Here is a 13,974-nt window from a genome sequence, read left to right on the forward strand (position 1 = left end):
CCGAAACCTTTTAAAGTTTTCTTTTAAGAAGACAGAGACTCATCACCACATCTTAGTGAGCCAGAGGTGTGCTTCGCTTCTCAAAGACGCAGCAACAACGCTGATAAATGGTGGCGTTCTGCTGATGTGCATCACATTTAATCAGAGGAGTGCAGGTGCAGGACGCTTTCTAATTGTCGCTGGCTACCGTTCAGAAAGTGCAGATTGTCGTTGCTAAAGGTCGTTAGTATGCATCACTTTGCAACTGTGTTTCCCTCCTTGTGTCACTTTATCACCAAATAATTACAGTGTGTATGCTACATCAGTGCCCCCCCCCCTCCTCCCACAATGACAACTCTCCACTTCCCAAAAATTTCCTTCATCTTTCATTCACACCTTGCTGCACCTGAGCTCAGGTTTATGACGTCGTTTTCACACAGACGTGCCATTTGGATGATCGGCTACTACCTTCACGTACACACCAGTGTGCCTGATCACAAGACATTAGCAGGTAATGCAGGTAATTTATTCGATTTTAGGGTTGAATAGGGAGGAGTACAGCTTTATTAAGATAAACGTGAGGTAGCAAGTGTTTGGAACACTGAGCAGGTATAAAGGAGGCTAGTGCTTATAAAACTATACCTGTTCACTACATCAGTACGTATGTTGTTTTCTGAATACACCCGGGAAAGGTCACCAGTTTATCATATTACAAAACTCAATGACCCCACCTACAGGTTATTTCCATCTATTTCACTTCACAATTCACAAAAATCATCAAACTCACTTTACAAAAATCACTATATAATTACATTTTTGTGAATTTTAAAAGGGTTTTTTTCAGCCGCTCTGTCTAGTCTGACAAATAAAATGGATGTTGTTTCATGTGACATCACCGGGTGAAGTTGCCAGCTATATTTCATCTTGGCTTCCATTGTACGAATACATAGAAATAAGGCAGAATCTGAGTGAATTTTCACTTCCTATGAGTTAAGAATGATTTTTTTTTAAATTGTCATAAGGATCACAACACATTTAGATATGTTTAATACAACAGAGTAAAGTTTGCTGTGGATTTTTAAGTGCTGAACAATATTTTTTATTTGATCCAGATCAAACTATTTCATACTCCATTGATATGATTGAAATGTAGTAGGGTATTGTTTACATATATATTGATAAAAAATGAAATCACAATAACTTAGTTAGATGTGGACATTATAAGGGAAGGATGGTCGCAAGCTTCTAGTATCTTGACACTCATGCAGACGACCTCATCCTAATCGTGCGTTCCCCTAAAGCAAGGGAAACTTTCTGCAAAGTATCGTACAACGTTCATATGTTGGTGTTATCCAGTGAAAAATAAATAACCACCTCCCCTATTTCTGAAGGAGATTGAAGCTGTCAAGGCTAATTGACAGAACTTTATGTTCAGTTGAGTCTCCCTCCTGATATCTCTTTCTATTCTGAGGGTTTGAATATGCTTTATTAGCAAATCACAAATTATTTCATAATTCTGATAAGTGACTATGTCATAATCATGATTACATTAAACAAACATCAGATTCAGAGTATTCTACATTTTTCAAACATCCAAACATTGGTATTTCTGCTCTGTTCATGTTGAAATTATCAGTGTTCACACACCTACAAGATATGTTGTCGATGTTTAATAGTTTTTGAGTAGTGTATAATCCAGAACGCCTGCTCGAAAATTAGCGGGCTTAGAACAAGTTCAAATGTGCATTTTAAATGTATTATTAAAGATTTAAGATATTGTTATATTATATTGATATATTATTTGGTCAAAGTTGTATTGACCACTTTATCCGCAATTTAAATACTGAAAATGGTTGGTACACTGTAGATCAAGTGGAATTATTCTTCTGGGTATTAAAGTGAAAAAAAATATTTTCATACAATAAACACAGTCAAGCTTGTGATTTGCCATCGCATTACATCGACTGCTCTGTTCATCAAGACCTCATGTCCTTCGTGAAGCCACCACCGCCCTTTCCGTAAGTCAAGTGAATTATGTGAAGCCAGAGGAATACAAACTCAAGTAGAGTCTTCAATGACACACTAACAAATCATTTGTCACAGATAATTATGTACGTACAAGCGGCTGTGTCTGTGTGACTGTGATGGTGTTGCTGCCCCGCTGATGGCTGGACTGAATTCATTAGCACCAGAAAATAACCAGGAAGGAGAGACGCGTGTCATCCACGCACCACAAGGATCCGCACGTTTTAATCTTTTTTCCGACCTTGAGGAAAAGACAGAAGAGCAACTTCCTGGGGCGAGCTCTGGCCGACATAAATCCTCCTTATCATCGCTTCCCAACAGTCAGAGTTGCTGGTAAATTAGAACACCATGTTCAGGTGCTTACGGCTGCTTTGATCAATAATTGTGAGGATTCACGCTGCCACTAGATATATGAGATTTAAACAGCGGTGATGTCCTCTGAAGGAAAATTACTGTTTGCAAGTTTGTTCAACCACAGGTATTAACATGCACGATTAACATGTTAACACCTGTGGTTGTGTTTTAAAGCACTGCTTAGTTTAACATTGGAGTGGAATGTGTTTGACGTACTGTATATCAGGTTTACTCAGAGAAGCCACCAGGAAGAATACTAACCTTTGTTTGATTAGTTTAAAACCAGCTGTAATTGTTACAGTCAGGCAGGGTTTTTCAATTGTGAACTTTGTTCTTGCCGTTTGAAAAATCGAATACATACAAGGGATGTAAAGATGCGACTAGAGATAAACCGATACTGTTTTTTCAGGGCCGATACCGATATTAGTCAGGTAGTCAAGGAGGCCGATAACCGATGTTTTAAGTAAAAGTTAATACCTTGGTATCAATTTTTTGTGTAATACAAACGCCAACACTTAACTTTGTTTGAAATAACAACACAAACAAAAAGTGCAGTTTTCTTGAGTTCCCAGCGTCAGCAGCATCTCGAATGACTTTCTGCTAGATTTAGCAACTTTTCAGAACCTCTTAGCGACTTTATTTCTAAAAAGCGACTTTTTCAGATCATCAAGGGAAAGGCCAGAAATATATTATATTGTAATTCACATGCGGCTCAGCTCCTCTGCAGCCGCGTCCGGGACTCTTACAGCTTTACTGTTTTTACTTCAAATATATTTGTTATTGAGTTTGTGATTATTTGGTAAAAATTTACTATTAACTATTTTGTATACAGTATATGGTTAAAAATAAGCTCCCCCTCACTGCAACAAACACAACGAGTATGCATTATATGCAATAACTTCATCATATGTAAAAGTGTGTGTGGCGTCATCTAGCAATTTTTGGAGCTAGTGCTAGCTACTTTCATTGGAAAGGAGTTGGCAAGAGTTGGAGACAGAGCAGTGACTGGAGTCAGCGAGGCGTGGCTGCATCAGAGGCAAAATAACCCAGTTTTAAATTGATCTCTTATCGGCTGTTTTATCATCAAAAAGGGAGATGCTGATATGCCTAAAAATGCCGAAGATCGGCGCCGATAATCGGTCAAGCTGATCCCTATCCCCAGATACGACCATAAGAGTTCTTACTCCAGAGGGAAATCGGACATTCCATTAAAGGTTTTGTATTGATCTCCGCTCGCATGTAAAATTAATGTTAAAACCAATTCTCTTAATATAATTCCCCAAGCAACGTTTTTTATCAATGAGGGATTTCTAAACTAGGAAACAATTGACCTGTGATAGCAACATATCACACAGGTCTCATGTATTTACCTCACTCCTCTGGACACTGTCTAATCTCTCCCTTAATTGAGTTTGATCATCATGTAGTGCAGGACAATAACTTGTTTCGCTCCTTACCCCTCGTGGAAATTAAAAGTGCAGCGATAAATGATAGCCATGTGCAGTGAAACGGTCTATTTGAAGTGTTAGACTTAGATGTCAGAATCTGACGACACTTTCTGTTAGCCCTGTCTGGTAAAATCTATCACGATGATAATCTAGCAGCCAAATTTAGTTCCCTCTATAGCAGCAACAAAGAGAGCCCTTCCATTTCTATCCAGCCTGCAGTGCTCGCTGTCAGCCCAATGTGACCCTGAGAGAAGGAGCTGCCGGTTACAACACGGTAATACAAGCCTTCTATCTGGTCCATGGGGAACAAGAGGAGAGGCAGCAGAGAGATGGAAAGATGAGGAGAGGAGAGAGATTTGGAATGGCTGAAGTGGTTCCTGTTTTCCTCCCCAGGAGTCTTTAGTCATCCCTGACCTGAGGCTGGACGGAAGGGCTCATCGATCAACCTGACTGTTAACGTGATATGGCTTCCTTTTCCCTATTAACTTCAATGTTTGGAAAGTTCGGTGATGGCTTTACTAAACTTTCCAAAGGTCTAAACAGCTTACCTTTACATTACAAACATGGGCTTGCCAGTGCATTCGTAACTACGTTAAGCAACACTGTATACATTTATGAACATACCTACATAGCAACACAATCCTTTACAAATGAATGCCGTTGCCGGTGTAAACATGCTACTCTGACCTTCTGATACTAAACTGTACAAAGTCACTCTGGAAATGTCAAGAATCGTAGCTGTTGATAAGCTGTTGCAAAACCATGTGCGTATTACAACGCTTAGCAACCCCTCAATAGAACTGAAATTTGTCTCGATTTGTTTTGAATTCTCTACATTTCCATCACACAGCAGTGATTGTAAATGTTCACAGTCCTCTGCTAGACAGACTTTGAGTGAGGGTAAGTGAGAAGAGCAACGTAGAATATTTTGGCAGGATATTTAAGAGGGTTTGGAGGATTATGGTGAGGGGATGATGCTAGATGGAGGGGGAGGATACAGGCAGGGTTGAACACTAGGAAACAAAAGAGCCGTCAGAGTAGCAGTTACTGTTAAAGCAAAGCTTTATAGGACAGTAGAGGTCGTTGAAATGGCGTGTGTTTTGACAGTGAGGCTGAGTAAGAAGAGTAGAAGAGTGAGAGGAGATAATACTTTACTTAAATCTTTATTAGGGATTAGACCAGACCGATATTAAGTATATCAGAGGTGCATACATTTGGGGACAAAGTTAGGCCAATGCTGGATATAAAAAACAGGGAAAAGGGACACAAAGAAGAAAACCAATGTCTTCTGTATCTTGGTGTAGCATTGGTCAGTGTGACTAAACTCGATAATTTCTGTATGTTTTAAGATAACTTGTCAGAACCATTTTACTTGTGATGTAATCAATCAAGCTACAACAAGAACCATAAAATATTAACAAAACATCATGCAATATATTTTGTATTTTCCAGCACTTCTCACAGCGAGGTGAAATATTGCAGGATTGATGAAGAACTTGCTACTGTGCCTGTGGTGGTTTGATTGTTCTGTGTAGAGCGGCACAGTAGATGAGACTTTATGAGTTTATTCTGGCGACTAAAGCCCATCGGCAACAATCTACTCCTCTCACTCACTTCTAGTCTTGTTCCAAACTATTTATTAGATCTGATCAGAAGTCTTGCACTATCCACCATCCTCCCTGTCTCGAATCACACAGCTCCTCATAAAGTGTCTTTGCTTTGTGTTTTAAGCTCTATTTTTGAGTCGCAGCTAGGCTGATGAGATGTGGCAGCGATACAAAGAGTGTTCTACTTCTACTTATTAGCACAGAGGCTGCGAGAGAGAGGGGGAGGTGTGTCGGGGGGCTGTGGGATTGAGAAGGCTGATGACAGGAGGGGAAATGGAAGAAAGACTCTTTAATGTATTTTGAGGGCACCATTGCTCTCAGAGAGAAGAACTTATGTAACTGGTGGTGTTCTGTGTTTGAACTGTTGCCTAAAAAGAACTTCCTTTTCAAAACTGTTCATCAATCGCTGTTATTGTCTCACTGTCAATCATTGTTTGATACATAAATACATATCTGTAGAGATCAGTGATGCTGTTTGAGAAGTGTATCACTCTAAATAGTTCCGCTTTCAATGCTCATCAACCCATGCCAGCATTAAGCAATAAAATACGTTTAAAATATTACAGAGAATAAGCCAGTTTGAAGAGGAATGATTTAAGTTGTGATTTGAAAATGTCCAAAGAGTCCAACTGTCGCAGGTGAATGGGTAAAGAGTGGCTCAATGCTCTGGACCTCATTGTGACCATTTTAACTAAAGTTTTTTCTAATTTGATCCGAAGAGTCCATTGTTCTTGTGCAGAGACGCAGATAGTAAGGTTGTGTTTTGTTCAAGCCTCCACTCGGTGTTCGATTTCAGCTTCCTTGATAACCCCCAGTATCTGTGTCTGTACAAATTAACCAATAGTTTCTGGTATAGATGATTGTTGTGGAGCAGAACCTTCGTTGTTGAGTGCTCAACAAAGCCCCTCTGTCAGTTTAAATAATCAAAAACACAACACTTGTCACTCTCTTCACTGTCTAGAGTGTTTGCATGAGATGATGGAGTGTGCTGTGGAACTCCACTCAGACAGTACTGTTGTTGTTAAGGTTTTCAAGTAGACCAGGACTTTTTTTTAAAGAAACATTTCACCTAATTAATTTTTAAAAATAATTAACATATCAATTATTTGGGCATAAACTGGCAGAGAATTGGTTTGAACAGATACTTGACCTTGATCGGGACTTTATATTTAAGTTTACAACAAACAACGTGTTATACAACTTCATGGCTCTGTCACAGTCTTCGACTATGTTCCCATTCTCGGCCGTTTGATCCAAGCCCAGTCTCTAATCAGGCTAGGATTGGCTCCGCTTCACTGGTTACATAAGAGGTCTGGATCCGACAAAGCAGGCCAGAGAGGGGAGGTGGTGAGCCCGGGCAGTGATTGGATGGACAGAGACAATTAGTAATTGCTCAATCATTTAGCCCACATTACTAGAAAAGAGTCCTGTCACAGTGTCATGGTGATGTGTTTGGCTACCAAAAATATTGTTTCATGAAAGCATGGACATATGTTTTGACAGAAAACTTGAAGTGGACCAAATGGCATTTTGGTGTGAAGAACTTTCTTAACCTCAACTTTATTGTTGAGGGTAAGTTTACCTACAATTCCCTGACCTGTGACCTTAAGTCATTGCCAACCGTTAGGAACATGGATTTGACTAAAGTTATGGTGAGGAATCTGGATGATTGATGGATATTAGCTGATGAACACTCTCCTCACCCACCAAGAAGATTGAACTAATGGACAGCCCTGCCTTTTTGGCTAGCTGTGATGAAACAATGGAACACAATCTGAATCACACACAGTAGATCTTTACAGTGAGAAACATGGGTTAATTTGAAGTGTACTCAAATCTTAACATTTTTTCAAACTCAACTTAAATTGGGAGCCCTCTAGTGATTAAGATCATTTATGTAACCTTGATACATAATGTGTCCTGACACTGTAGTTGAAGTTTTGTTTTACTGTTCCTTATTAACATGCATATAACTTCAACTGAATTGTACATCTTAGAGTATTAACTTAAATATATGTCTGTGTAAGATTACATAACACCTTAGATTTCCTGGCTCTACCAGGAAGGTGTGAATGTAAAAGTGGACAAACACTTTGATTCCACGGCTTCTTTGTTACCTGACAACGCTAAGATGATGCCATCTTTCAGCCCTAAATAATATCCAACTGATCCTATTTGTGTCATTTTATTCTACAGCTGTCAGTTGACTTTCATGTTGGCTGCTTTTGCCAGTTTAACAAGATGCTGAGGTTCTAGCATAATAGTAGCGATTCAGGGGAGAGGTTTAATCCGTGGTGGTTTTGTTTTAATCGGTGCAGCTGCTCTGGAATATAAAACATTGGGGTGCTTGAAAAGTGTGCAACTAACTGTCCTAAAACTTCGAGGATGTAGTTTAGTAAGAAACCTAATAATTAAGCTCATGAGATGAGGGATGAAAAGCATCTCAGGCTCTTTACCTTTGTTTACCAAGCATCCCAAGGGTTGCTAATTATGCAGTAAAACAGAATTAGACTCTTGATGACTTTATAAAACCAGCTCTGCATATATTTAAAAAACTGTTGCATTTATGTGTAAACAATATTCAGAAGGACTTCTAATGACCTTTGGGTGAGTTGTAAACCCAAGGCTCCCTCCTCATCAGTGTAGTTTCCCGTCCCAGGAAGTGTTTTGCAGTAAAACTCCACAAACCTCATTGTTCAACGTGACCTACCCTGCCCCACTCAAGTTGACGGACATAGTTAGAAGCTTGCTGTACAACATAATGGTGCAGTAAGAAGGTTAAAGAGTCGACTCTTTCCTTCACTGACCACAGACAGAGCACGTGGGCAAGCAGGGATTGGATTTAATTCATCACGTAAATGAATGCTAATGTAAATTTGAGTCTGTACACAGGAAAGTAGGACACTTATGCAACGCCAGACTCACTCGACGCCAGGAGACTTTGAATAACATCTTATTTGTCATATGCTCCTTTTGCTTCTGTGCACAAGAGTACATTAACATAAATGATCAATTCCATCATGATGACGACTATATGTTTTCTTTTGTTCTCCACAGGACTTCCTCACAGACTTGATGATGTCTGAGGTGGATCGCTGCGGGGAGAACGAGCACCTCATCTTCAGAGAGAACACGTTAGCGACCAAGGCTATCGAGGAGTACCTTAAACTGGTCGGACAGAAGTATCTGCAAGATGCACTCGGTGAGTTTACCACGGACACTGGGTTATATAAGATACTTAATTATCTTCTCAAACACATTGTATGAGCTTAACGTAATTAATAGATCACAACAAATGAATTAAGAAACCCTTTTTTGGGTGAAATTAATTTAAAATATGATGTAGACTAAGAATAATAAAATTATATTCTCAACAGACAACTTGTCAAAAGCTTGTCAACATTCATCCATTTGCTTCTGCTAATCCAAAGTCAAAAGGTCCAGATGTCCCTCTCTCCAGAAAATATCAACATGTTACAAGGTCAAAGATCATATCAACAGCAAGTCCCGCCAGAGCATACAATGATTCACGGGGCATCTTGAAAAGTATAGATTAATTCCTCCTGGATTAATCATTATTTCATCCTTTCTTTTTATATGGGTCCATCACTACAAAACTATTATTTTTAATTTACCTGCAAATGTGTATTTTGGCTCAGATCTTTTCGTCACCATTCAGACAGAATGTACCAACGAGGCGAAAGTAGTTCCATTAGTAGAATATAATTCCACCAAAGAAACATGAGTCTATAGGCTCTTGATGAACAAACTGTGATAAACTCATGGGTAGAGAGAACAGTTTCACCTCACAAATTATACAGTAACCAGGAGAGGTATTGTTCAACTAAAGTTTATTCTTCCAATGCGTTACTCCCTCATTATCAGTTTAATTTTTAAATGCTGCAGATTTTTTCTTGTCAATCTATCAGTATCTCCCGACTGATTTTATTAATATCCAATGTGTGTTTATGTTGGGTGTGTTTGTTTGTCCACTTGGCCGTCTGTGAATCGAGAAAGAAATTCTGTTGAAAGCTGTTGCCTGGCATGTCTGTCGCACTCCGTCGATTCAGAGGAATATAGAAAGGTTAGGGAAGTTATGCATCAATTCACTGTTAGAGTTTATGTTTCTTGATGTTTAGCTAAACTATTGACGCCTGTGCTGGAGCTGCAAGATACACTCATGTGTGCATGTCTGGGGAGTTTCCGGGACAAATGCTGTCGACATTTTAATGGTTTTATTGAAGACCTGTGCTGTTGTTAAAGACGATCCATAGAAAAAAGCTAATCGTTCTCTAAGAGCTTTTAGTTTTAAGTTGGTACTCGGGTATTCAGAATAGCTGCCAAAATGATGTGTCAAAAGTAGGGGTGCACGATTAACATAACATTATTTGTAGTCACAATATTGTGATTTTGTGATTTGATATTATTGATAAATATAGAACCAAAGAAATCACACACAACACATATAAAATAACTTCTTCAGAACATTGTGGTTCATCAGAACAACTTTCTGTGCAACCGCCTTTCTATTTGATAATGAAACTATGAATTAAAGTGGTCATTATTTGCCGTAAACATTGTTTCACTCTTACCAACGCCTGAATCTATCATTATCATACCAACTGTTTTGTGTCGAAATGTTGTCAAACAGGCAAGAATTTTCCATCTTTACCAGCCCAGCTATTTGCCACTGTTCTGAAAACTCCTGCGTCTTCAAACAGCTTTTCTGCATCAGTGACATGAGAGCAGCTCAGTGGAGCCGCAGAAATAGCGACAAACCGCAAATTATTATTATTAATTGATAAATCAAGCAACTATAGTTGGAAGTGAATGAAAACTCTCCTTTGCAGAGGAAGCACCTTTCATCATAGCAATTTACTTTCATACCAAGATAGCGTGACGCACCAATTATTGCAGCTCTGGTGCAGCAGATGGAGATGAGAAATGGAACATAAACAAAGGAGATAATCGTGTTAGGACCAATAGCTTAGCTTGATTGTTTAGGGATATAGCAGCACAGATGGATGACACAGTAACGCAGGGATGGCATGAGTTTCATATTTGAGTAATGACTGGTGATGCTAGCTAAAACCTGGATGTTTTTAAGCCTACAAGTAATTTAATCGACCATATAAGTGTGTTAAAAAGTGAAAGTGAAAGAAAATATTGGTCACACAACTGAAAACTTAAAGCCCATTTAATGTTTAATTCCACGATTACCTTTTTTAATGTTTGTTTCCCTCCTCAATTGTAGGAGAGTTCATAAAGGCTCTCTATGAGTCAGACGAGAACTGTGAAGTGGATCCTTCTAAATGCTCGTCAGGGGATTTGTCCGAACACCAGAGTAACCTGAAGATGTGCTGCGAGCTGGCCTTTTGCAAAATCATCAACTCATACTGGTAAAACTCAAAAAAGGTGCACAATGAATATCAGTATCAAATAACCCCCCACGCGTCTGTTATTTCCAACAGTGTGTTTCCAAGAGAACTGAAAGAAGTCTTTGCATCATGGCGGCAAGAGTGCAGCAACCGAGGCCGGCCAGACATCAGCGAGCGCCTGATCAGCGCCTCCTTGTTCCTGCGCTTTCTTTGCCCCGCCATCATGTCCCCTTCGCTTTTCAACTTGATGCAGGAGTACCCTGACGACAGGACGGCTCGAACGCTCACGCTCATCGCCAAGGTCACGCAAAACCTCGCCAACTTCACGAAGTGAGCATCTTTTACTGATGAGTCACTTTCCCTGTAACTTCTCTAACAACTTGTTTGTCGATGACAGATTTGGAAACAAAGAAGAATACATGTCCTTCATGAACCAATTCCTTGAGCACGAGTGGTCAAATATGCAGAGGTTTCTGCTAGAAATTTCCAATCCAGAGACAATCTCCAACACAGCCGGGTTCGAAGGATACATCGACCTAGGAAGGGAACTTTCCACTCTACACTCCCTACTTTCCGAGGTGGTGTCTCAGATGGACCAGGTAAAAAAAAAGCAACCTTGCTCACAGATGCTCTTTCGTTTGTTTTAAACCATATAAGGATGTTAGGAAGCTGTATCTACGAATTCACATCATACTTAAATCTGTGGTACAGCATTGTTTTCAATGACATACCGGATTAGATAAGGGCTTTTGTTTCTCAAGGACATGTCATATGTGAGCCAAGATTAGAGTGGTCATGTTTTGATAAATGTTGCTTTTGTGAACACATTACCACATTGTGTAGGTCAGCGTTGCGATAGCATCTTAAGATAGCTTTGAATAGCTTCATAGCAACCTTATCATCGTGAACTTATTGTGTGTTTCCCTATAGAGTGCCACATCCAAGCTCGGGCCTCTGCCTAGGATTCTGCGGGAGGTCAACACAGCTTTGTCAAACCCATCGAGTATACAGATGACGCCTGGACAGTCCTCAGATCTCATGGGTTCACCGGCCAATGAGGCGAGCTGCAGCATCTCGTCAGGTCTGCAGAAGTTGGTTATTGACAACGATCTTGCAGGGTGAGCAACACTTTCTCTCCAAAGTTTGTGTTTTTCTGGGTTCTGGAGTTATTAAAATAAAAAATTGTTCCATGGCTAGCACTTTCACTGGCATGTCATCATCCTGTATAAAGCGTGTAACACACCATCTAAGGATCTTTTACAGTTGCGCAAAATAAAAGTGACATTTCCAAAAAATTGATAAAATACTACCTCACCCTTTAATCTCACTATTGGCAAACTTTGAATGCTGGAAACATTTTTACTGGAACTGTAATCAGCAAACAGGTCAAGTGACTGTGAGTTGCTCTCTGTGATGTTTCATTGCAAAAAAAAGCGCTTTATGACATAATAAAAATAATAATTGTATTTTCTTTTGTATAAAAACCCAGCAACATGTGCAGAAAACTCATATTAAACCTTACTCTGTTTTTATTTCGATCAGATTGGTTGACCTCACCAGGTTACCGTCTCCCACTCCAGAAAACAAGGATATATTTTTTGTTACGAGAAGCTCAGGGATCCAGGCTTCACCAGCACGCAGCTCAAGCTACTCTGAAACCAACGAGGCCGACATGGGAATGGCTAATGGAAGCAAGAGCCTGTCCATGGTGGACCTACAGGACCCTCGCAGTCTGGAAGGCGGAACAGGTCCGAACACTTCCGACAACCTCGGGGAAATCACCTCCCCGGGTTGGTCAGCCAGAGTTCCACAGAGCAACATTCCAGGCGGGCCAACGTTGAGGAGGCCAGTGCAGACCCCCCCAACCCCTGGCACAGAAAGCACCCCAGGCCGACCGGCCCAGTTACTAGCACCCTTATCTTTCCAAAACCCAGTTTACCAGATGGCTGCCTGTTTACCTGTGTCGCCTCGTGGTATGAACGACTCTGGTTCAGAGTGCCACAGCTCAGTCAGTTCACACAGCAACAATGACGATGGACCAGCAGGTGTAAAGCACACCTTCATGAACCATGGCGGCGGAGGAGGCGGTGGAAGTAGTGGAGACGAATACAGCAGGCATCCTGGAGACTTCAACCGCAGACAGCTATCTCTCAATGAGGCTCAGCACCAGCCAACTGTACCGAGGCAAAACAGTGCTGGTCCACAGCGGAGAATAGACCAGCCTCCGCCTCAGAGCGTAACGCGAGGGCGTACGCCTCCAAATCTAATCAACAGTGGACCGTATCCTCGACCAGGATCTGGAAGCATGACAACATCATCGCCAGACTGGCCAGGCAACAGCGCTCGGTTCCGACAGCAATCCTCCTCATCCAAAGGAGACAGTCCGGAGACTAAGCAAAGGGCACACAAACAGGTACGAAACCCACACAGCACTCTCAGAGGTCACACTTTTAAAAACAGCTTTGTTCTTATCAAAGCACATTCCACTGACTTCCTTGCTGCTCCCCAATTAATCAAATGGTCAAATGTATTGTGTTTTCTATAAGGGAAGCCAGGGCACTTATTTGATTTTACACATCAATGTGCACAAAAGCTGCACAAATGCCAACTGATGTTTCAGTTGACTTGTCAGTGTTTTGGCTCCGTTGGGATGCCTCTGCTTAAAAAATTCATTCATTTCCTGTTCTACCCATCCATCTGTGTCCTGACGTGTTGAGAAGAACAACACTTGAAAGGCTTGTGCTTCTGGCAACAGTCATATGTTACTCACATTTTTGGATTACTTGACCAACACCAAAATCATTTTTTGTCCAGTAAAGAACAGCTGTGAAATAAGGGTGTAGTGTAAGGTCTCTCCAGTGTAACAGGTTCACGGTAAGAGCAGGATTCCATTAGGAGGAGGGATGAATGTTTTAACATTTACATTTAAACATCGTAAGCAAGTTGGAACAGGTTGAGACAACTGCGATGCCAAAATGTTTGTTTAGAGACTTGGGAAGGCGAGTAACAATAAAGATACAGGACATATTTGGACAGGATGGAAGGTTTTTGTTGAAGAATGTAGTAGATGGAAGAAGGAAAAGACAATCAGTGAGGTTCAGATATGTTGAGTATTGGATTTTTTTGATAGGCATAACAAGAGGATGATGAAGACTGTGAAGGTTAGAGACTTGCAGTGGCAAC

At 40.5% G+C, this 13,974-nt stretch overlaps 1 protein-coding gene across 8 annotated transcripts in view; it reads left to right on the forward strand.

Annotated features, from left to right (window-relative positions):
* LOC148080437 (disabled homolog 2-interacting protein-like) overlaps positions 1-13,974 on the forward strand; it is a 115,105-nt gene that overhangs the window by 90,450 nt on the left and 10,681 nt on the right. For all 8 annotated transcript variants that reach the window (XM_087792130.1, XM_087792135.1, XM_087792131.1 and 5 more), the window contains 6 exons: positions 8,471-8,615; positions 10,668-10,812; positions 10,885-11,121; positions 11,189-11,390; positions 11,722-11,909; positions 12,334-13,204. In XM_087792130.1, coding sequence (XP_087648256.1) covers positions 8,471-8,615; positions 10,668-10,812; positions 10,885-11,121; positions 11,189-11,390; positions 11,722-11,909; positions 12,334-13,204 — 1,788 coding nt within the window. The remainder of the gene's footprint in view (positions 1-8,470; positions 8,616-10,667; positions 10,813-10,884; positions 11,122-11,188; positions 11,391-11,721; positions 11,910-12,333; positions 13,205-13,974) is intronic.

Source organism: Callionymus lyra, chromosome 5, assembly GCF_982586985.1.
Source record: "Callionymus lyra chromosome 5, fCalLyr1.hap1.1, whole genome shotgun sequence".
Classification (NCBI taxonomy): Eukaryota; Metazoa; Chordata; class Actinopteri; order Syngnathiformes; family Callionymidae; genus Callionymus; species Callionymus lyra.